The sequence below is a fragment of the Schistocerca gregaria genome, chromosome 1 (genome assembly GCF_023897955.1).
Source record: "Schistocerca gregaria isolate iqSchGreg1 chromosome 1, iqSchGreg1.2, whole genome shotgun sequence".
Lineage (NCBI taxonomy): Eukaryota > Metazoa > Arthropoda > Insecta > Orthoptera > Acrididae > Schistocerca > Schistocerca gregaria.
In genome coordinates, this window is record NC_064920.1 from 620,748,401 (window position 1) to 620,770,625 (window position 22,225).

At 44.0% G+C, this 22,225-nt stretch overlaps 1 protein-coding gene across 4 annotated transcripts in view; it reads left to right on the forward strand.

Moving 5' to 3' along the window:
- LOC126359375 (uncharacterized) overlaps positions 1-22,225 on the forward strand; it is a 661,877-nt gene that overhangs the window by 516,350 nt on the left and 123,302 nt on the right. For all 4 annotated transcript variants that reach the window (XM_050007626.1, XM_050007624.1, XM_050007625.1 and 1 more), the window contains one exon: positions 14,872-14,917. In XM_050007626.1, coding sequence (XP_049863583.1) covers positions 14,902-14,917 — 16 coding nt within the window. In that variant the 5' untranslated portion in view covers positions 14,872-14,901. The remainder of the gene's footprint in view (positions 1-14,871; positions 14,918-22,225) is intronic.

Here is a 22,225-nt window from a genome sequence, read left to right on the forward strand (position 1 = left end):
CACAACAACAACAACAACAATGCGGACAAATTGTTGATGATCGTACGGTGAGCGCTTCCGGAACCAAAGCAGCCAGAGTGTTTGGTGTGTAAAGACGCTCTGTAGCGACGATTTACAGGGTGTTTTAAAAATGACCGGTATATTTGAAACGGCAATAAAAACTAAACGAGCAGCGATAGAAATACACCGTTTGTTGCAATATGCTTGGGACAACAGTACATTTTCAGGCGGACAAACTTTCGAAATTAGTTACAATTTTCAACAACAGATGGCGCTGCAAGTGATGTGAAAGACAACGCAGTCTGTGGGTGCGCCATTCTTTACGTCGTCTTTCTGCTGTAAGCGTGTGCTGTTCACAACGTGCAAGTGTGCTGTGGACAACATGGTTTATTCCTTAGAACAGAGGATTTTTCTGGTGTTGGAATTCCAACGCCTAGAACACAGTGTTGTTGCAACAAGACGAAGTTTTCAACGGAGGTTTAATGTAACCAAAGGATCGAAAAGCGATACAATAAAGGCTCTGTTTGAAAAATTTCAACGGACTGGGAACATGACGGATTAACGTGCTGGAAAGGTAGGGCGACAACATACGGCAACCAAGAGGGCAACGCGCAGCTAGTGCAGCAGGTGATCCAACAGCGGCCTCGGGTTTCCGTTCGCCGTGTTGTAGCTGCGGTCCAAATGACGCCAACGTCCACATATCGTCTCATGCGCCAGAGTTTACACCTCTATCCATACAAAATTCAAATGCGGCAACCCCTCAGCGCCACTACCATTGCTGCACGAGAGACATTCGCTAACGATATAGTGCACAGGATTGATGACGGCGATATGCATGTGGGCAGCATTTGGTTTACTAACGAAGCTTATTTTTGCCTGGACGGCTTCGTCAATAAACAGAGCTGGCGCATACGGGGAACCGAAAAGCCCCATGTTGCAGTCCCATCGTCCCTGCATCCTCAAAAAGTACCGGTCTGGGCCGCCATTTCTTCCAAAGGAATCATTGGCCCATTTTTCAGATCCGAAACGATTATTGCATCACGCCATCTGGACATTCTTCGTGAATTTGTGGCGGTACAAACTGCCTTAGACAACACTGCGAACACCTCGTGGTTTATGCAAGATGGTGCCCGGCCACATCGCACGGCCGACGTCTTTAATTTCCTGAATGAATATTTCGATGATCGTGTGATTGCTTTGGGCTATCCGAAACATACAGGAGGCGGCGTGGATTGGCCTCCCTATTCGCCAGACGTGAACCCCTGTGACTTCTTTCTGTGGGGACACTTGAAAGACCAGGTGTACCGCCAGAATCCAGAAACAATTGAACAGCTGAAGCAGTACATCTCATCTGCACGTGAAGCCATTCCGCCAGACACGTTGTCAAAGGTTTCGGGTAATATCATTCAGAGACTACGCCATATTATTGCTACGCATGGTGGATATGTGGAAAATATCGTACTATAGAGTTTCCCAGACCGCAGCGCCATCTGTTGTTGACAATTGTAACTACTGTAATTTCGAAAGTTTGTCTGCCTGAAAATGTACTGTTGTCCCAAGTATATTGCAACAAACGGTGTATTTCTATCGCTGCTCGTTTAGTTTGTATTGCCGTTTCAAATATACCGGTCATTTTTGAAACACCCTGTATATCACACACAGGGAAAGCGGAGAACATCATCCGCTAAGTCACAAAACGGACTTGTGTCGAATGATCGTGACAAATGGTAATTGAAGAGGATTGAAGCGAAAAAGAAGAGGACGACAGCTGCAAAAGTCGCTGCAGAACTGAATATCGCACTCGCAAACCCTGTCAGCATGAAAATAACACGAATAGAGCTTCATAAGCAGGGGACTGCAGGGCTAGCTGGAATTCCAGAGCCACTTATCAATAATGCAAATGCCCCTAACTTGAAAAATATGCTGCCGAAGCTACACTGCTGGCCATTAAAACTGCTACACCAAGAAGCAATGCAGATGACAAACGGGTATTCATTGGAGAAATATTTTATACTAGAACGGAAATGTGATTATATTTTCACCCAGTTTGGGTGCATAGATCCTGAAAAATTAGTACCCAGAACAACCACCTCTGGCCGTAATAACAACCTTGATACACCTGGGCATTGAGTCAAACAGAGCTTGGATGGCGTGTACAGGTACAGCTGTCCATGCCGCTTCAACACGATACCACAGTTCATCAAGAGTAGTGACTGGCGTATTGTGACGAGCCAGTTGCTCAGTCACCATTGACCAGATCTTTTCAATTGGTGAGAGATCTGGAGAATGTGCTGGCTAGGGCAGCAGTCCAACATTTCCTGTAACCAGAAAGGCCCGTACAGGACCTGCTACATGCGGTCGTGCATTATCCTGCTGAAATGTAGGGTTTTGCAGTGATCGAATGAAGGGTAGAGCCAAATCTGAAATGTAAGGTCCACTTTTCAAAGTGCTGTCAATGCGAACAAGAGGTGACCGAGACGTGTAACCAGCGGCACCCATACCATCACGCCGGTTGACACGCCAGTATGGCGATGACGAATACACGCTTCCAATGTGCGTTCACCGCGATGTCACCAAACACGGATGCGACCATCATGATGCTGTAAACAGAACCTGGATTCATCCGAAAAAATGACGTTTTGCCATTCGTACACCTAGGTTCGTCGTTGAGTACACCATCGCCGGCGCTCCTGTCTGTGATGCAGCGTCAAGGGTAAACCCAGCCATGGTCTCCGAGCTGCTGCAAACGTCGTCGATGTGTTCGTGCAGATGGTTGTTGTCTTGCAAACGTCTCATCTGTTGACTCAGCGATCGAGACATGGCTGCACAATCCGTTACCGCCATGCGGATAAGATGACTGTCATCTCGACTGCTAGTGATACGAGGCCGTTGGGATCCAGCACGGCGTTCCGTATTACCCTCCTGAACCCACCGATTCCATATTCTGCTAACAGTCATAGAATCATGACCAACGCGAGCAGCAATGTCGCGATACGATAAACCGCAATCGCGATAGGCTACAATCCGACCTTTATCAAAGTCGGAAACGTGATGGTACGCATTTCTGCTCCTTACATGAGACATCACAAGAACGTTTCACCAGCCAACGGCGGTCAACTGCTGTTTGTGTATGAGAAATCGGTTGGAAACTATCCTCATATCAGCACATTGTAGGTGTCGCCACCGACATCAACCTTGTGTGAAAGCTCTGAAAAGCTGATCATTTGTATATCACAGCATCTTCTTCCTGTCGGTTAAATTTAACGTCTGTAGCACGTCATCTTCGTGATGTATCAATTTTAATGGCCAATAGTGTATAAAACATGCTCTGTGGAATAGTGGAAGAGACTATTTTAGTCGGGTGACTATTATTTCGTTTTGTTTCCAGCTTCTGGCGGAGTTCGCAACCCAAGAGTGAAGCATGTCGAGGTTTCGGTGATGGTTTGGGCAGCCATGTCATGGAGTCCCGTGGGCCCCATGGTTACTATGAAAAGGTCGCATTATTGCCAGGCGTTTGTGACTATTTTGACTGAACAGGTCCATCAAATGGTACAATATTTGTTCCCCGATGGTACTGCCGTGTTCTAAGACGACAGGGCCACTGTTCACACAGCTTGCTTCGTCCAGGACTGGTTTTGTGAGCACCAGGATGAACTGTCACATCCCCCGTGGCCGCCGCAATCACCAGATCTCAATATTATTGAGTCTTTGAGAGAGGGTGCCTGACCTCTGTCCGCCTTCATCGTGGTTATCTGAAATTGCCACTGTTTTGCAGGTGGAATTGTATAACACCCTTGAAAACCTCACAGGACAAGTATTGTCCATTCCGCAACGACTGGAAGCTGTTTTGAATGGCAACCCGTTTTCCGCACCGTTTTAGACCCAGTAATGATTTGTGTTTGTAGTATTTTCGTATACCTCCCTGTGGATACTATAAGTTAAATGACAGCATGCGATTCGGTTACAAGAAAGAAAAGTGATCTAGCCTCCAGAATGAGATTTTCACTCTGCAGCGGAGTGTGCGCTGATATGAAAGTTCCTGGCAGATTAAAACTGTGTGCCCGACCGAGACTCGAACTCGGGACCTTTGCCTTTCGCGGGCAAGTGCTCTACCATATGAGATACCGAAGCACGACTCACGCCCGGTACTCACAGCTGTACTTCTGCCAGTATCCGTCTCCTACCTTCCAAACTTTGCAGAAGCTCTCCTAGGCAAAGGTCCCGAGTTCGAGTCTCGGTCGGGCACACAGTTTTAATCTGCCAGGAAGTTTCATGATCTAGCCTCTTTCGGGAGTGCACTAATGACGCTACTGCGAGCAACACTCCATGTGCCTCTGATGTCAGATTTAAACACCAACGATTCTGGGGCTAGAAGGCCAATCGACGTGCTGCAATCACATAGCTCACCGCCCAATAAACACGAATAGTTTACCTTCCTGCGCGTGGAAGTCTCTATTAGTATAGTATCTGTACCCATTTTAACGGCAGGCAATGATCGGAGAAGTTTTGACTATGGTCTGCAGTATGTAGAGTGGACGGCTGCTGTTTTGATGGTGGGTAGCATTCTGCCTTGGATCAACTTTTCGGCTTCATAGCATGGGTATACAAGGTGAAGCGAAATTCGCGCACTCGGGCTTCGCAGCGCGATTGCTCATATGCCAGCGGTACAAAAATGTTTGTCGCAAAATTTCGTCCGGCGACTGCATCCAGCAGAAAATGGACGTTAAAGAGTGGCAATCTGGCAACACTGTAACGACATGTATGGTAACTATCTTTGTCAGCACATGTTAGTCGTTCTGCACAGCTGCTGCAGTGGATAGAGTTTTGAGTTAGCATGCAGGAAGTCGTGGGTTCGATCTTGGGATGGGGCGCATTTGATTTTATTTGCTAATTTCATTCTGACATTTCATACTGTAATATACGCTGTTTCTTACGTCACATTTATCCTAAATTTACAACATTTTGTAACTCTGAACGTAACAAATCCGTGGTTAGACAAATAAGAAATAGACAGTTGAAGCAAATGACCTCTCATGAGACAGAATAAGTACAAAAACAATATCAATTTCGAGATGCTAAAGATGCACCTGTTCCATGTAATGCTCATTACCCTTCTGACAGATATGGTTTTGCATGATTCATACCAACATCGCTAATTGTGAAATGTTCTCTTTCGAATTACACTGTGTCCATAACGGTAATAGACGTGATGTTTCCACAATCCCATCGATAGACTAATAATAATAGTAATAATAATAATAGTAATAATAATAATTGTAATAATGCATTGAAATATGTACTAAATAGCTTGCGTTTACCAGACTTAGTGTTCAAAGGCATGGAACCATGGTGCTAACACATACAAATAGTAACCGAGTTTGAACATTATTCGCAAAGCACATTGATAGTCCTATTGGTAACGTAAGGCCCTAACGAAATGCATGGACCTAGACGCGGCAAGAATAACAGTTGCTACTAATCTCTGGGACCATTGAGGAAGGATACAAAGAAAACAGGTTTCGTATCTCGTGGACTGAGGTAACTATGAAATTCCATGACATCAAAAGGGCTTCTTTCAAAGCTGACCTATCTTCCATTTGTACGACTGTAGAATGTAAGTGCAAGTGTTTTCTAGAGGAGCAGCTGCAATCTCTATTGATGATTAAGATGCCAGATACCCTGCACTACATTTACCAAATAAAAAAACATGGGGGTCAACCGACGATCGAACCATCGACCTGCTGCATGCTAACCCAAAACTATTCACTGCACCAACTGTACAGCACAAGGACTGTCCGCTGACAGAAGTAGTTACCTTACACGTAGTTGCAGTGTTACCAGATAACCACTGCTTAACGTCTATTTTCTGCCGGATGTACTCACCGGACGAAATTGTGTGAGAGACATTTTTTCATCACTAGCACGTGAGGAGTTGCGATGCGAAGACCGAGTGCGCGAATTTGGCTTCACTTTGTGTATCGGTATGTACGGCGAGAAACGTCTCCCACATTCCCGTGATGAGGCGGCGTCGTCCAACGCTTTTCCGTCTTGTCACGATTTCGTCTTTCTTCAATAACTTTCCACAGATGCTCCCTTCAGTAGCGTGCGAATAGCCGAGCAGCTTCGCGTGTCCGAGATGCTTGCTACCCGGCTCCAGAGAATAACAATCTGTGTTTTACCAGAATCGTTTACGTCTGTTGATGTTTCAAACACGCTGCTCGTATTATTCTTTGTTCCTCTTATTCAGAGTGTTTATCATAGGTACAAACGTAAGGGCGAGTGAAGAATATGAAACAAGAAAATAAACCTAATAAACCTAGATGCGGAAACCAATCGTTTCCCCGATACCACGCTTTACGACTGAGTACATGAACAACTCGTACAAACTGCAGATGTGCACCTGAGGACAAACACATTACAAGTGTTCCAAGCGGTCACTGTTCATGTAAAAGGCTGGCTTAAGCAAGTCTCCTCATTGATTCCCATAAAAAAAAAAAAAAAAAAAAAAAAAAAAAAAAAAAAAAAAAACTGTCTCCGTTCGAACAGCCCTCGAAAGACCCAACAACACCAACCGACTGCCGTGACATCCTCAAGCGATATGCGTCACTGAATGCGGACATGGAGGGGCATGTGGTCGGCACATCGTTTTCTCGGCCATTGTCAGTTTTCGTGACAGGAGATGTGGTCACCTGGCGTACTGCCTCCCCCCTGACTGCCACGATAACGCCTCTCATTGCAACTTCTCCGTGAAAAGGAGCAATCATACGACCTGACTCACCTACAAGAGTAGAAACCATCACAAAGGCCGAGATTAGCATAGAAGGCGCTGCTATTTGTATCAACTCCAGAACAATCTACGCCAAGCTGAGACTGCCATCCGAATTCCGTGCATTAAAGCGAAATAAGGAGAAACACCACCAACGTAAGACAGGCTGCGGTTAAGGTTGGCAGTTGGGAAAAGGACACCCGAAACGGCCGGAAAAGCTCTCGCGTCTGAGAACAACGTCTTTCTTCCTCAAGTATCCAGCTCGTCCAGAAATGATACAGTTTTCTTCAAAAGGTAGTATGTTGTTTAGACTTACGGCTTATGTGCCCAATGGAAGCAGGAGCTACTTATAGAAACGTCTGTTACTACATACAGTCTGATAGTCACAAAATAAGGAAGACAAAACGAAAGGTTAGGAACAGTGCAGATATTTTAACCTGCAAAGTGTGGAGGCGAGTACAATGTTGCTTTTCTTGAATCGAGTTGGGCAAGAGCGACAGGATAACCTGTTGAGTGGCAACTGAATAAGCCGCGAGAGACGTCTGAGACAGGATACACGAGGAGAAGGGCACTGTTTATCGTAATTATAAATCTCAAGTCGCGTGTTTACAGAAAATACAAGGTCTCTACTTATAGAGAGAAGAAAATACTGAACAGTTACTGACTTTGAAAAACATGTCGACATACTATGGGGAGTGTTCAGGAGAAACTGAACGTGTACAGGAAGACGCAGGCGTGACGTTTCTTAAACTATGGACAATTAATTGCTACGAACGAAAAACGTTAAAAGGATGTACCATTTTGTTTGAAAGAAAGTTATCAGGAGAAAGGTAAGGAGTGAACAGTGACTTGGAAGTTCTGGATTCATTTGTTATTTTTCTGTCGCTGCTGTTGTGCACAGCCCAAAATGCGGACTGTCACCGACTGGACACTCCCTTCTTATCTTATACTGTGTGTTGCCACGTAACATTGTTTCCATATTTTGTGACAGCGGGAGACTAATTTATCAGCTGAATAGATAATAGCTATGATAGTTTTCGAGCATAGATTCTTGCACGGGGACAAGATTATTTTATGTGTTCAAAGTGACTCTCTTTAGCAGCCAAACAATGTCGATACTGCTGAACTGTTGAGCGCACCATGGCTGCCAGTGTTGCCAGTGTTACAGCCGCACAGGACATTCGGATTGTTTCTCGTAACTTGTCCACTGTAGCTGGTTTCCGTCGATAAACTTCATTTTTCAGTGTCCCCCAAAGGTAGAAGTCAAGACATGTAAGATCTGGAGATTGTGGTGGGTGGTCAACAGCTCCTCTTCGACCTATTAATCGTTCAGGTAGATTTTCATCCACGCAGGCTCTGATATCTCTGTGGTAGTGAGGCGGAGGGCCACACCTCTCGGATGGCAGGTAGAGTCGATGTTTGAAGCAGATGGAGACATACCTCACCAGTTACGGTACCTTCAAAGAAGAATAAGCCAATCAAACCTCACGATGGTAGGCCATACTACACATTAACACCAGACAGATTAACATCCTTGTCCAAGTGAACGTAAGGATTTTCAGGAGCACAACACGCAGTTGTGGCGGTATATAGTACCGTTCAGTTTGAACTGCGCCTCGTCCGACCAGATAACCATCCCGAATACTATAAATTGTTATATGAATTGGTAGCTGAGTTCCGTACATATTACGTCATTGCTGTTGCACCTTCATCATTTTTCTTCATCATTTTTTCGTGCTTCCAGTACTTTACGTTGTTCAGACGAAGATCTTGCTTCATTCATTGCTGTACTGTCATTTGCTGGAAAACGCGCCAAGATCTGTTGAGGGAACAGTGGACTACGCTACCGCGCAAAATCGCAGCGATGTGTCATTTTATTTGGAAGATATTAACTATCCTAGTGTCTACATTTTTCTGGACCCCTGTGTAAAGTTGCATGATTATTGTTAGACAAACATGCTTGAATCAGTATTAATAACGTTAATATTTAATAGAAAAGTTTAGTTTAATTTGAAAATGTTTCTGTAGAATGAAAATTTTCTAAATTGCTATGGTTATCAAAAAAGTTCTCAGTCTGTAGCGCTCACTGGTGGTACTTTTTTCATAATGTACTTCATCTGCCAGAAACATCCGTATAAAACGACGAGCTACTCTCTGATACAGTTATGCTATGGCGAAAATATAATTGATTTCCGAATTAAAACAAAGGACCTGTTATAAGACGATCATTTTGGCTTTCGGAAAGGTGAGGGCAACGGAGAGACAATTCTGACGACGCATTTGATAATAATGAAAGAAAGACCGTAGAAAAATCAAGAAAAGTTCATAGGATTTGTTAGCCCGCAAAAAAGTTCAAGGATGTAAATTAGTACAAGATATCCGAAATGATGAGAAAAATAGGAGTAAAGGAAAGACGGGCAATATACAATATGTACAAGAAGCAAGAGGGAAAAATAAGAATGGAAGACCAAGAACGAAGTACGCAGATTAAAAAGGGTTAAGCCAGGGATGTAGTATTCCTGCCCTCCTCGCCCGTACTGTTCAATCTATACATCGAATACATCGAATAAACAGTGACGAAAATAAAAGAAAGGTTCAGAAGTGTAAATAAATTCAGGGTGAAAGGTTATCAGTGAGAAGATTCGCTTATGACATTGCTGTCCTCAGTGAAAGAGAAGAAGAATAGCAGGACGTATTGAATGCAATGTTCGGTGTAATGAGTACAGAATATGGACTGAGAGTAAACTGAAGAAATATGAAAGCAATGAAGAGTGTCAGAAATGAGATTAGCAATAAACATAATATCTAAGTTGTAGACCACGACGTAGATGAAGTTAAGTAATTCTGCAAGATTGGAACCGTAACAACACATGACGGACGATGGAAGGACATAAAAAGCAGATTAACAAAGACGAAGGCTACATTCCTGGCCAGGAGAAGTCAGTTAGTATCAAACATCTGGCTTAATATGACGAAGAAATTTCTGAGAATGTACTTTTAGAGCATAGCATTGCATGGTAGCAGATCATGGACTGTGAGGAAACCTGTACGGAACAGAACCAAAGCGTTTGAACTGTGGTGCTATAGAAGGATGTTGAAAATTAGGTGAAACAAAAAGATAAAGAATGGGGAGGTCTACTGGAGAATCAGCGAAGAAAGGAACATGTGGAAAACACTGACAAGAAGCATGAACAGTATGGTAAAATGTAATACATTAGGGATAACCCATAAAAATAGACGGTAAACGGTAGTGGAAGACAGGGATCGGAATACATCCAGCGAATAAATGGAGATTTGAGATACACGTGTTGTTCGAAAGTTGCTAATTTTCAACATGAAACGGAGGGTTGTTGTAGTGAAAATTTTTAAAAAATACGGATTTATCATACAGCGCTAGAAAACACAATTTCCTCAAAAAATGTAATTTAAAAAACGCCTAAGAAACATATTAGACATCGCATCACTACCTCGCCTAGCTTATATAAAAATGTTTCTGTTATTGCTAAACAACTATCACGCTTATCAATAATAACATCAAATATCTGCCTTTAATCGTGATGAAGAACGTGCTGTTGTCGGCCGGAGTGGCCGAGCGTTTCTAGGCGCTACAGTCTGGAACCGCGCGACCGCTACGGTCGCAGATTCGAATCCTGCCGCGGGCATGGATGTGTGTGTTGTCTTTAGGTTAGTTAGGTTTAAGTGGTTATAAGTTCTAGGGGGCTGATGACCTCCGAAGTTAAGTCCAATAGTGCTCAGAGCAATTTGAACCATTTTTGAAGAACGTGCTATTGTGATAAAATGACGACAATAATTATATATATTCTTTACGTTTGTGAAAGTAAACTGTCTTTGCATCAGAAACAATTTCTTTGGTTACATGAAAGCGCAGAAGATGCCCGAGCAGATAATTACAAAATGTAATTAATATTTTCTAAAGGGTTTAAAATACATAATGGACCAACACTTAACGATGTACGTTCTAATTATGAACAAAAGAAACCAAGGAATAAACAAAGAGAAGTTGTTGGCTCTCAGTTCCTCTTCCACACTATAATTTATGTTTCTTTCCCTACTAATGTTCCCAATACTACCGGTAATAGTACCATTTATTAAGTCATTTATGTACTGTAGGAAAACCACTGAGCCGTAGTTTTGGTAGAGCCTACGCCGTACCGTGCCGGTTGTCAACATGCACACATCTGGCAGCAGTGGGTGCGTTCTGTCTGATGTATATGACACCCCTGTGCCTTGCTGATACAGTTATGGCTTTTATTTTAATGTACTTAGTGTTGCATGGGATTGTCTTTTCTGTAAGTTTACCTGCATGTTTTAATGGCCAGATGGCAATCTGCCACACATAGTAGCTTTATAATTCACATAGATGATGATCAGAAGATTGCAATACATTTTTGCTGAAACCTGTAGTTAGGATATGTACCAACTGCGATCTGGACAGTAAAACTTCTATTTTGGAAGCTTTTTACAAAACAAGTTTTATTTGAAATTTTTTGGCTGTTCTATCACATCTGTCCACACGAGGAGGATGAACTGTGTACAAGCTATGGTCACATTTCGGGCATACCTAAGTGTCCACTACTGTGCCCGTCGTTCGTCGTTCTGTTAGCAGTTTGCTGTATTGATGAACTTGTAGGATATGAAGATTGTATCCAGGGGCTATTAAGTGTATCTATTCCAGTGAAACCGAGGAGGGTGGTGGAGGGGGTGTTTGTGAGTCCGCCTGGTTACAGTTCGCGCGTGTGATAGGCAGAGGGGCGTGGTAGGTAGGCTGTGGTGTGCCTGGCTTGGGCAACAACCCTCCGGCACACGTGTATGCTATAGATAGCAGGGGTGACCGCTCACAAATAGCCTTATCGTCGCTCCCTTGGGAACCAGCCTCACAAGCCTCGCCCACTACGCTGCTCCCAGGCCTCTTCTGTGGTCTGTTGCATAGTAGGAGATATCTGTAAGTCAATGCTCACCACACATTTTTATTTATTTACACATTTTCATTGTTGTCAGTTATCTGATTGATTTTATGCGGCCCACCACGACTTCTTCCGTGCCCATCTCTTGAGAAAAATTTTCTGGTGTAACTCACCACTTAGAACTAAGTATTGATTGCACAGAAGCGAGAAATAAGAATAGTATGTGATGTTCACCCACTGCCGTCATGTAGGTACGTCTTCAAGGATTTACAGAGCGAAGTGGCGTAGTTGTTACTACACTGAAGTTGCATTCGGGACGACGACGGTTCAAATCCGCGTCTGACCATCCAGACTTAGATTTTCCGTGATTTCCCTAAATCGCTCCAGGCAAATGCCAGGATGTCTCCTTCCAAAGGGCATGGCCGATTTCCTTCCCCATCCTTGAAACAATCCGAGCTCTAATGACCTCGATGGCGATTGAATGTTAAACTCTAATAGTCCTTCCTTCAAGAAATCAGGCATTGTAACTGCATCGTCACAATACATATATTCTCAAATGAAATTCGTCATAAATAATCCATCACAATTTGAGAAGAACAATGTTGTTCTTCTCTACAATTCTAGAGGAAAAAACTATAATACCCGCTATTATTAGTTGGTGTATAAGTTCGTAGCGTTTTAGTTGTGCATGTTAGTATTCCGATTGATGGTGGTTTATTTATCAGTTGTCCCCTTTTTTTGTAATTCAATATTTCTTTTTGAGTTTAAATATTGTTATTTTGTCATTTGGAGATAGTGAGTGGAGCTGTGGATGCTAAAAGATGGAGTGCCAAGTGGAGAAATCAGAACATATCTGATATATTCTTCTGTGAGTTCAGTAGAGCTGTGACAGCAAAAACATTTGCGCCGTGTCTGGGGTAATGCCATTGGGCACAGCACGGCAAGAAAATAGTTTTCTCCTTTTAAGGAGGATTGTTTTGCCATCAGTGACTCTCCACGTTCAGGAAGACCTTCGGGGCTTGATAAGGGTAATTTAAACGCATTAATTCACAGTGAGTCAGGTCAGTGTAGTCGAGAAATGGCCAACGTGATGGAACTGTGACCATTCCACCATCTTGCGACATTCGCATGCAGTGGCGAAGTTTCAAACATTGGGTGTGTAGTACCGCATGCTCTAAGGCAAAATCACAAAAATCAATGAGTGGTCATACTTGTATCTGTATCTATCTCTACTTGCTCCTGATTAGTGGCTCGTTAACAGAACCGACCATTCGTATCCTTTATCTTTACTGACGACGAGAAAAGGTGTGTTTTTGGTAACATAAGGAAAAGAAATGAATGGTTGAGCCCAAACAAAGTAGCAACTCGCCGTACAAAGACCTGCGCACGTCCACAAAAGATAATCTTATGCAGCTGGTAGAACAGCGACAGTGTAGTTTGCTATGAACTGCTTTCTCGAGGTGTAACTATCGCTGCTGACATTTATTGTCAACAAGTGAGACGTCTTGCAGATGCAGTGCGAGATTAACGACCAGGAAGACTGTGTGGAAAGATGCTACTCCACGATAATGCCCGCCGGCATTCTACTGGACTGACAAAAAGCACGACATAGGAGTTGGGTTGGAAAGTCATTCAGATGGTTCATGTGGCTTTAAGTACTATGGGACTTAACATCTGCGGTCATCAGTCCCCTAGAACTTAGTACTACTTAAACCTAACTAACTTAAGGACATCACACACATCCATGTCCGAGGCACGATTCGAACCTGAGACAGTAGCAGCAGCGCGGTTCCAGACTGAAGCGCTCAGAACAACTCGGCCACTGCGGGGAAGTCGTTACTCGCGCACCTAATTCACCTCATCTTGCGCCCTCTTATTTCACCTTTCCCATTTTCTATGAAATAACCTTCATAGAATTTCCTTTCCGGGTGAAAATGCGCTCAGACATGCCTCGACGAGTTCATCGTCTCAAAACCATGTGATTTCTGCAGTCGTGGAATCGAAAAGTTGCCCCAGCGTTGGCAGACTTTTGTAAATAGTAAAGGAGAATGTATTATTGCTGACTGAAGTCTCTGTTATGTTTATCTGATGTGTTTATTAAACGTACGGAAAAAGGCTACGAACTTCTGCACCAACCAAATAAAACTGTCAGTTTTATGCCTATTGAACCTGTCAAATGGCCGGCCGGGGTGGCCGAGCGGTTCTAGGCGCTACAGTCTGGAACCGCGCGACCGCTGCGGTCGCAGGTTGGAATCCTGCCTCGGGCATGGATGTGTGTGATGTCCTTAGGTTAGTTAGGTTTAAGTAGTTCTAAGTTCTAGGGGACTGATGACCTCATATGTTAAGTCCCATAGTGCTCAAAGCCATTTGAACCATTTGAACATTTCAAATGTAAACACACATTTTGTCTGTATTGAAATTAGTATTGCAGAGCCCACCATACACACAAAGCGAAGTGCTTTTGCATTCAGAGGAACGTCGTGAGGATGCTTTTGTTCCAGACAGTTTTTACTCTGAACCATCACGGCATCAAAATCCGACCCTATAAATAAAAAAAAGTCTTGATACCTCTTCTTTGATGTTGCCGTGTTGTTGGCCGCTACTCGGACGCTTGACCGTGGTGGCCCATCAGTGTACCATCGCGTCGGCTTCCAGATGCGTTTTTATCGGTCTACAGTTCCGAGTAAAGAACGTTGCTGTCAGTGCAGAACGCAGCACAGGGATCGCGTGCGCTTTGCCACCCTCTGGTTCCTCTAACTCACCAGAATATGAGAATCACTCTCGTTCACAACAACTTTTATCTCTTGAATAATTACAGTTAACCGCAGATAACCTCTCTGGCGCATGGCCTGTGCGTCTGACATCGGGCAGTTAAACAAAAAGAAAACAAAGCAAGATAACTCAGGCGTAATCTGTAAATAAACGGGTGTCGTGGAGGATGCCTTACGTAATTAGCATACTTGCCGGCCCCTTGCTGTGCAATAAGTCTCCCAACTAGTTTAATCAAATTAAGATGTTTAGCAAAATTCCAACCGCCCTGCTGTCAATGGTTTTTGTCTCTGAATAAAACAATATTTAAGAGTTGTACTTAACTCTCACACGAGAAATCAGAGGAACCTAAGCAAACTCCTGAAGTGTCATTTTATTCCAGAGTTCTCTCACGATTTTGTTTATTTACAGGTACGGAGGAGTCAAGGACAATAGTTGCAGATGACGCTTATTAACGGTAGGTGTATTCAAACAATTTTTGTAGTTTATAGATGGCAGCTTAGCCAAATTTAAACTTAATGTTAGTGGGTGATCTTTCACTTCAGATGACCTTGAAATTCGGTTTCATAAGCATGAAGGGTATAGCTACTGTGAGTCCCATGTAAAGAATTCACAGCAAAAACATCGCTTTTAATTAGACTTTTACAGTTCTCCGATTTAAGCTAATGAGACACATTCAGCATGAATATTTCTCGTGTGAAAATTCGTCTGCTGGTAATGTTTTAAGGTTTCCTGATTGATTTAAAAATTAGGATATATTTACTTAGTCTTCGGGTAATTGCAAACTATTAGATTAGGTCAGTATATAGTGGCTATTATGAACAGATCAAGTTAAAACTGGCTTTGAAAAATACATTACAAATTCTGACTGCAAATTTTAGTTTTCTTAAGTGCCTCTAACGAGAGCCTTGTTTTGTTTACTGTACTTTCATTCGTTCTAGCCCAGCATTGCTTTCGTGGATTGACCATTTTGTAGCTCACAATATTAGTGTATCTACCGGAGACCCTACTACGTGTTTATAGGGAACAAACACCAACTGTCAAAACAAAGATTTCGTACATAAAGTAGAACACAGCATACTATAAAATGGTCATTCTTCTCAGTGACCTACAAGGTCTTCTACAAGGCCTCAGTCACGAGGATAGGGTGTCAACTAGAATCCGGCATATAAAAGTGCCAAGTCGGATATAGGAAGTAAGACCATGTGCAGAAGAGATACAGCCTTTTCCAGACACCAACCAATCTGAGCCTGAACAAGCCTTGTATCTTTGAAAGCGCTGCTTACCCATCCGACGTCCAAAGTGAATGCAGAGGAGAACTGTCAGAGAACATGTTGTCAGAACTGGTGTTAGATGAGGAGACAGCCTATTCCCAATTCCCTACGACTGTCTGGGGGGAGAAAGCTATTCGTGAACGGACGAAGACACAGATGACTCTGGACTGATGATTGGTCAAATGGCTTAAATGGCTCTGTGCACTATGGGACTTAACTTCTGAAGTCATCTCTCCCCTAGATCTGAGAACTACTTGAACCTAACTAACCTAAGGACATCACACACATCCATGTCCGAGGCAGGTTTCGAACCTGCGACCGTATTGGTCGCACGTTTCCAGACTATAGCGCCTAGAACCGCTAGGCCACCCCGGCCGGCCGATAATTGGTCATTAAAAGAACAAATTACTAGTCAGTTCTCAGCCTTCACAGGTGACCTCACACTCTCAGCGTCGATCGTAGAAGACATTATTTACCACTTCTCCTCTCATAAAAATATAAGAATTAAAGCAGACTGAAGAGATCGCCACAACAAGACAGCGTTAATCAGAGTTGCTCCAGACACAGTCAATTAGCTAACACAATAATATGGTAAATAAGCTCTTTCACTTTCCTTGGAGAATCGATAAATACGGAAATCAAGGAAGATATGACCACAAATTATATGTGCGCCGAACTTGAGTGAGCATATCATCTCTTTTTGAACGTTTACAGGTATAATTCCCTTTCGCTCAACTTAAAACTCCGACACTACAACCCTGTAGTGAGACTTTCAGTACAGTATGCGTCCAGAGGGCCGAGAAGGAAGAACTGAGGAAACTAGAACTAAAGGATAGAAAGATTCTGAGCAAAAATCATTGGCTCCATCAAAGTAGGTGTCAAACACAACAAGGATTCTATCAACATTTAGAAGAGAGCATTAGAACAGCTGTGAGGAACAGTAAGTTAATCTTCTACAGTTGTGGTTATGGTGGATAACTGGAGACTTACGGCAAGAATCTCCAGCACTGTGTCTTGAGGAAATTGACCATGGTCAAGTGGATAAGACTGCGTAATTTGCAAATACCTTGAGCAGCTTTAAATTGACCTCAGAAAAGTACACAGAGGAGATCAGTACAGAATGCTTACAAGGATTTTTTATTCTTTCTGGTCACTAACAGCAGTAAGCGTGGGTTTGGGAATCGGAGTGAAATGGGTTAAGAAACATAAAATCCCCCGTAGTTCCAGGATGAGAGAGCATTGGGCTAAGAGAAAAGGTTGGTAGAATTACGAACTACATGGTTCGGTGTAGGCTTAAATAGAATAGGATAAAAACTGGCCCGCATTTTCCCACGTATCTGAATGTTGGGGACACTGGATCACGTTGGCCATTGATCTCTTTATGTGGAAACGTTGCTATATTGATCAACTGGACCGACCTGCCCTACCCACGAGGCACTTGGGGAAAACTGACGCACATGATTTTATCATTTAATTTACTCATGATATAGGTTATTTAACTGAAAATACATCGATTTTAATACTCACAAGTTTATTTTAAAACAAATTCCTGCAGCTTTATCATAAAAACTACAATAATAAACTGTGTTATCAATGTTATAATAACAGTTTGACAGACAAGTGTGTCCAAAATTTTTATCAGTCTTTGTCTGATTTCGTGATAGGACCTTCACATTTCAGACAACCATAAAAAAGTCGGTTCACATAATTTTTAACAAATGAGAGATGTGCCCATCACTTACAACTTGTGCATTGAGTCCATTCGTTACCTGGATTGCTGCGAGGAAATTGTTTAAGAAACTTAAGACACAGGGCATCCTCATCCAGATCTTGCAGAATCTTCTTAGGAAGCCGACTTTCTTTCTGCGCTTATTTGAGGAGTTTTATCATGTCATTTAGTTTGACCACGGCCATTCTGCAGACAAAAGGTTTCGTAGCAGAGCATCCATTTTCCTCTTGAAGTGTTTTCTTTTCCGTCTGTAGTGTTTTGTTATCCGCGTCCTGTCACTGGTTCAAATGGCCCTGAGCACTATGGGACTTAACATCTGCGGTCATCAGTCCCCTAGAACTTACAACTACTTAAACCTAACTAACCTAAGAACACCACACACATCCATGCCCGAAGCAGGATTCGAACCTGCAACCGTAGCAGTCGCGCGGTTCCGGACTGCGCGCCTAGTCTGTCACTGGTAATGCCATAGATTGATGAAATCTTCTCGGGTTATCAGCCGAGTGGTGGCGTCGTCTTGTCGCAACGTTTCGATGAGTTTCGTACCCATCATCTTCTGGCGAAGTGTCGGGATGCTGTGTTCCACCTATCTATATAGTTGCTAGACCGTTGTCCGTCTCTGTAGGCCGGCCAATCACGCTTCTCCGGAAGGGAGTGCCGCGTCAGTGGTGGGGGAACCCGTCGCGGCCGGTGGTGGGGGGCCGCGGTGCGGCCCTGGCGTCGAGGCCCGGTGGCTATCCATTCTGTCTGCGGGCGCTGCTGCCTTCCGATCGGAGCGTTCCTGACGTATCATGTCAAGTGTGGGGTTCCACGCTGCGCTAAGCTGAAATCCGCTGTCTCTGTTTACTAAATTGTTGTGCAGACGAATCTCCACTGCCTCTTTGAAGATGGAGTCCCAGAAACCGTTGGCGCTACACAGCTTCTTCGTGTTTTCGAATTCGAAGGTGTGTCCCTCGGTAATGCTGTGTTCTGCTACCGAGGACTTGTTAGTCTGTCCCAGTCGTACGTTTCTGATGTGTTCAGCACAGCGCTGGGAGATACATCGTTGTGTCTGCCCGATGTATTCCATCCCACATTCGCACCCAATACTGTAGATTCCTGGCGTCTGTAAGCCCAGGTGGTCCTTGGTTGAGCCAAGAATATCTTTAACTTTCCGCGGTGCATGAAAGATGGTCGTTATTTCGTGCTTTTTTAATATTCTCGCGATCTTGGCTGTCGCCGGTCCGGCAAACGGCAGGAAAGCTACACGTTTTTCTTCGTCTTCTACTGGTGTCTCCTCCCGCCTCTTGTCCGCACGCAAGGCCCGTCCTATTTGTGTCTCGGTGTAGCCGTTCTTACGGAAAGTTTCCCGTAGATGTGCTAGCTCACGCGGCAAACTCTCACTGTCACAGATGGACCTGGCTCTTTGTACTAAGGTGGTTAGTACCGAGTTACGTTGTGCCGGATGGTGGCAGCTCCGAGCATTCAGATATAAATCCGTGTGCGTCTTCTTCCTGTAAACCGAGTGTCCCAACGTACCGTCCGGATTTTTCTTGATCAAAATATCCAAGAAGGGGAGGCAACCATTCTCTTCTACCTCCATGGTGAATTTGATGCTGTCATGTATGCCATTGAGATGGCGTAGGAACCCTTGTAGATGTTCCTTGCCGTGAGGCCACACCACAAAAGTGTCATCAACGTATCTGTAGAACACCTTCGGTTTGTGGCAGGCGGTGTTCAGTGCCACCTCTTCAAAGTATTCCATGTATAAGTTGGCAATACCTGGGGCCAGGGGAGAACCCATGGCAACACCATCTGTTTGCTCATAGAATCTCCCGCCACATTTGAAGTACGTTGTCGTTAACACGTGACGAAAGAGTCTGAGTGTGTCTTCATCAAAGTGATCTTCGAGTAAAGCCAAGGAATCCTCTAGTGGCACCCGGGTGAAGAGAGAAGTGACATCAAAGCTGGACTAGTAGATCATTCTCTTCCAGGCGTAACTCTTGGAGTACCTTAACAAATTCGGTCGAGTTCTTGACATGATGAGGGCAGTGACCCACGAGTGGTTTTAACCGCTGTGCTAGGTGCTTGGCTACCCCATACGTCGGAGAATTTATGGTGTTCAGTATGGGACGTAGAGGGACATTCTCCTTATGAATCTTCGGGAGGCCATACAGTCGCGGTGGAGCCGGTGCCCGAGGGTAAAGCTTCCTGGTGGTGTTTCTGTCGAGTCCTGAGCTGTTGAGAAGATCAATGGTCTTGCGTGTAACAGAAGCAGTCGCATCTTTCCCCACTTCTTTGTATGCTGGATCTTGTAGTAGCGTGTCGATCTTCTGCCAGTAATCTTCTGACTTCAGAAGGACCGTCGCATTACCTTTGTCTGCTGCTAAGACCACTGTATCTTTGTCATCGCGAAGGTTCAACAGCGCCCTGCGCTCTTCTGCCGTAATGTTGTTCTTTGGCATTCTTGCTTTCTCGAGTACCCTACTGGTCTCCCTCCTCACTTCCTCGGCTGCTCTCAGAGGGAGTCCACGTATAGCTTGCTCGACGTTGCTGATGATGTCACGTTTTGGTAACGTCCTAGGAACCGGAGCAAAGTTCAGACCTTTCGACAGCACGGAGATCGTTGGCTCATCCAGTGCTCTTCCTGTCAAGTTGATGACGGTCTTAGTCTTGCTGGCTTTCTCCTCCTGTTGACGTCCGCCCGGAAGTCTGAGGAACTTATCGCACTGTTTGTTGGTATCTTTCTTCTTGTGGAGCTATACGTGGACTCCCTCTGAGAGCAGCCGAGGAAGTGAGGAGGGAGACCAGTAGGGTACTCGAGAAAGCAAGAATGCCAAAGAACAACATTACGGCAGAAGAGCGCAGGGCGCTGTTGAACCTTCGCGATGACAAAGATACAGTGGTCTTAGCAGCAGACAAAGGTAATGCGACGGTCCTTCTGAAGTCAGAAGATTACTGGCAGAAGATCGACACGCTACTACAAGATCCAGCATACAAAGAAGTGGGGAAAGATGCGACTGCTTCTGTTACACGCAAGACCATTGATCTTCTCAACAGCTCAGGACTCGACAGAAACACCACCAGGAAGCTTTACCCTCGGGCACCGGCTCCACCGCGACTGTATGGCCTCCCGAAGATTCATAAGGAGAATGTCCCTCTACGTCCCATACTGAACACCATAAATTCTCCGACGTATGGGGTAGCCAAGCACCTAGCACAGCGGTTAAAACCACTCGTGGGTCACTGCCCTCATCATGTCAAGAACTCGACCGAATTTGTTTGCTCAAGATATTTTGTTGTGTACTCCAAGACAATATTCTTACTACAGAAGGGACTACAGCGACTCAAGTCCATATATTAAGGATTATTTTGACACTGTATATGCAATAAAGATTATAGTCATGGGTGACTGGAATTCGGTAGTAGGAAAAGGGAGAGAAGGAAACGTAGTAGGTGAATATGGATTGGGGATAAGAAATGAAAGAGGAAGCCGCCTGGTAGAATTTTGCACAGAGCACAACTTAATCATAGCTAACACTTGGTTCAAGAACCATAAAAGAGGCTGTATACATGGAAGAAGCCTGGAGATACTGACAGGTTTCAGATAGATTATATAATGGTAAGACAGAGATTTAGGAACCAGGTTCTAAATTGTAAGACATTTCCAGGGGCAGATGTGGACTCTGACCACAATCTATTGGTTATGACCTGTAGATTAAAACTAAAGAAACTGCAAAAAGGTGGGAATTTAAGGAGATGGGACCTGCATAAACTAAAAGAACCAGAGGTTGTACAGAGTTTCAGGGAGAGCATAAGGGAGCAATTGACAGGAATGGGGGAAAGAAATACGGTAGAAGAAGAATGGGTAGCTTTGAGGGATGAAGTAGTGAAGGCAGCAGAGGATCAAATAGGTAAAAAGATGAAGGCTAGTAGAAATCCTTGGGTAACAGAAGAAATATTGAATTTAATTGATGAAAGGAGAAAATATAAAAATGCAGTAAATGAAGCAGGCAAAAAGGAATACAGACGTCTCAAAAATGAGATCGACAGGAAGTGCAAAATGGCTAAGCAGGGATGGCTAGAGGACAAATGTAAGGATGTAGAAGCTTATCTCACTAGGGGTAAGATAGATACTGCCTACAGGAAAATTAAAGAGACCTTTGGAGAAAAGAGAACCACTTGTATGAATATCAAGAGCGCAGATGGAAACCCAGTTCTAAGCAAAGAAGGGAAAGCAGAAAGGTGGAAGGAGTATATAGAAGGTCTACACAAGGGCGATGTACTTGAGGACAATATTATGGAAACGGAAGGGGATGTAGATGAAGATGAAATGGGAGATAAGATACTGCGTGAAGAGTTTGACAGAGCACTGAAAGACCTGAGTCGAGACAAGGCCCCCGGAGTAGACAACATTCCATTGGAACTACTGACGGCCTTGGGAGAGCCAGTCCTGACAAAACTCTACCATCTGGTGAGCAAGATGTATGAGACAGGCGAAATACCCTCAGACTTCAAGAAGAATATAATAATTCCAATCCCAAAAAAAAATGGCTCTGAGCACTATGGGACTTAACTGCTGTGGTCATCAGTCCCCAAGAACTTAGAACTAATTAAACCTAACTAACCTAAGGACATCACACACATCCATGCCCGAGGCAGGATTCGAACCTGCGACCGTAGCAGTCGCGCGGTTCCGGACTGAGCGCCTAGAACCGCTAGACCACCGCGGCCGGCTCCAATCCCAAAGAAAGCAGTTGTTGACAGATGTGAAAATTACCGA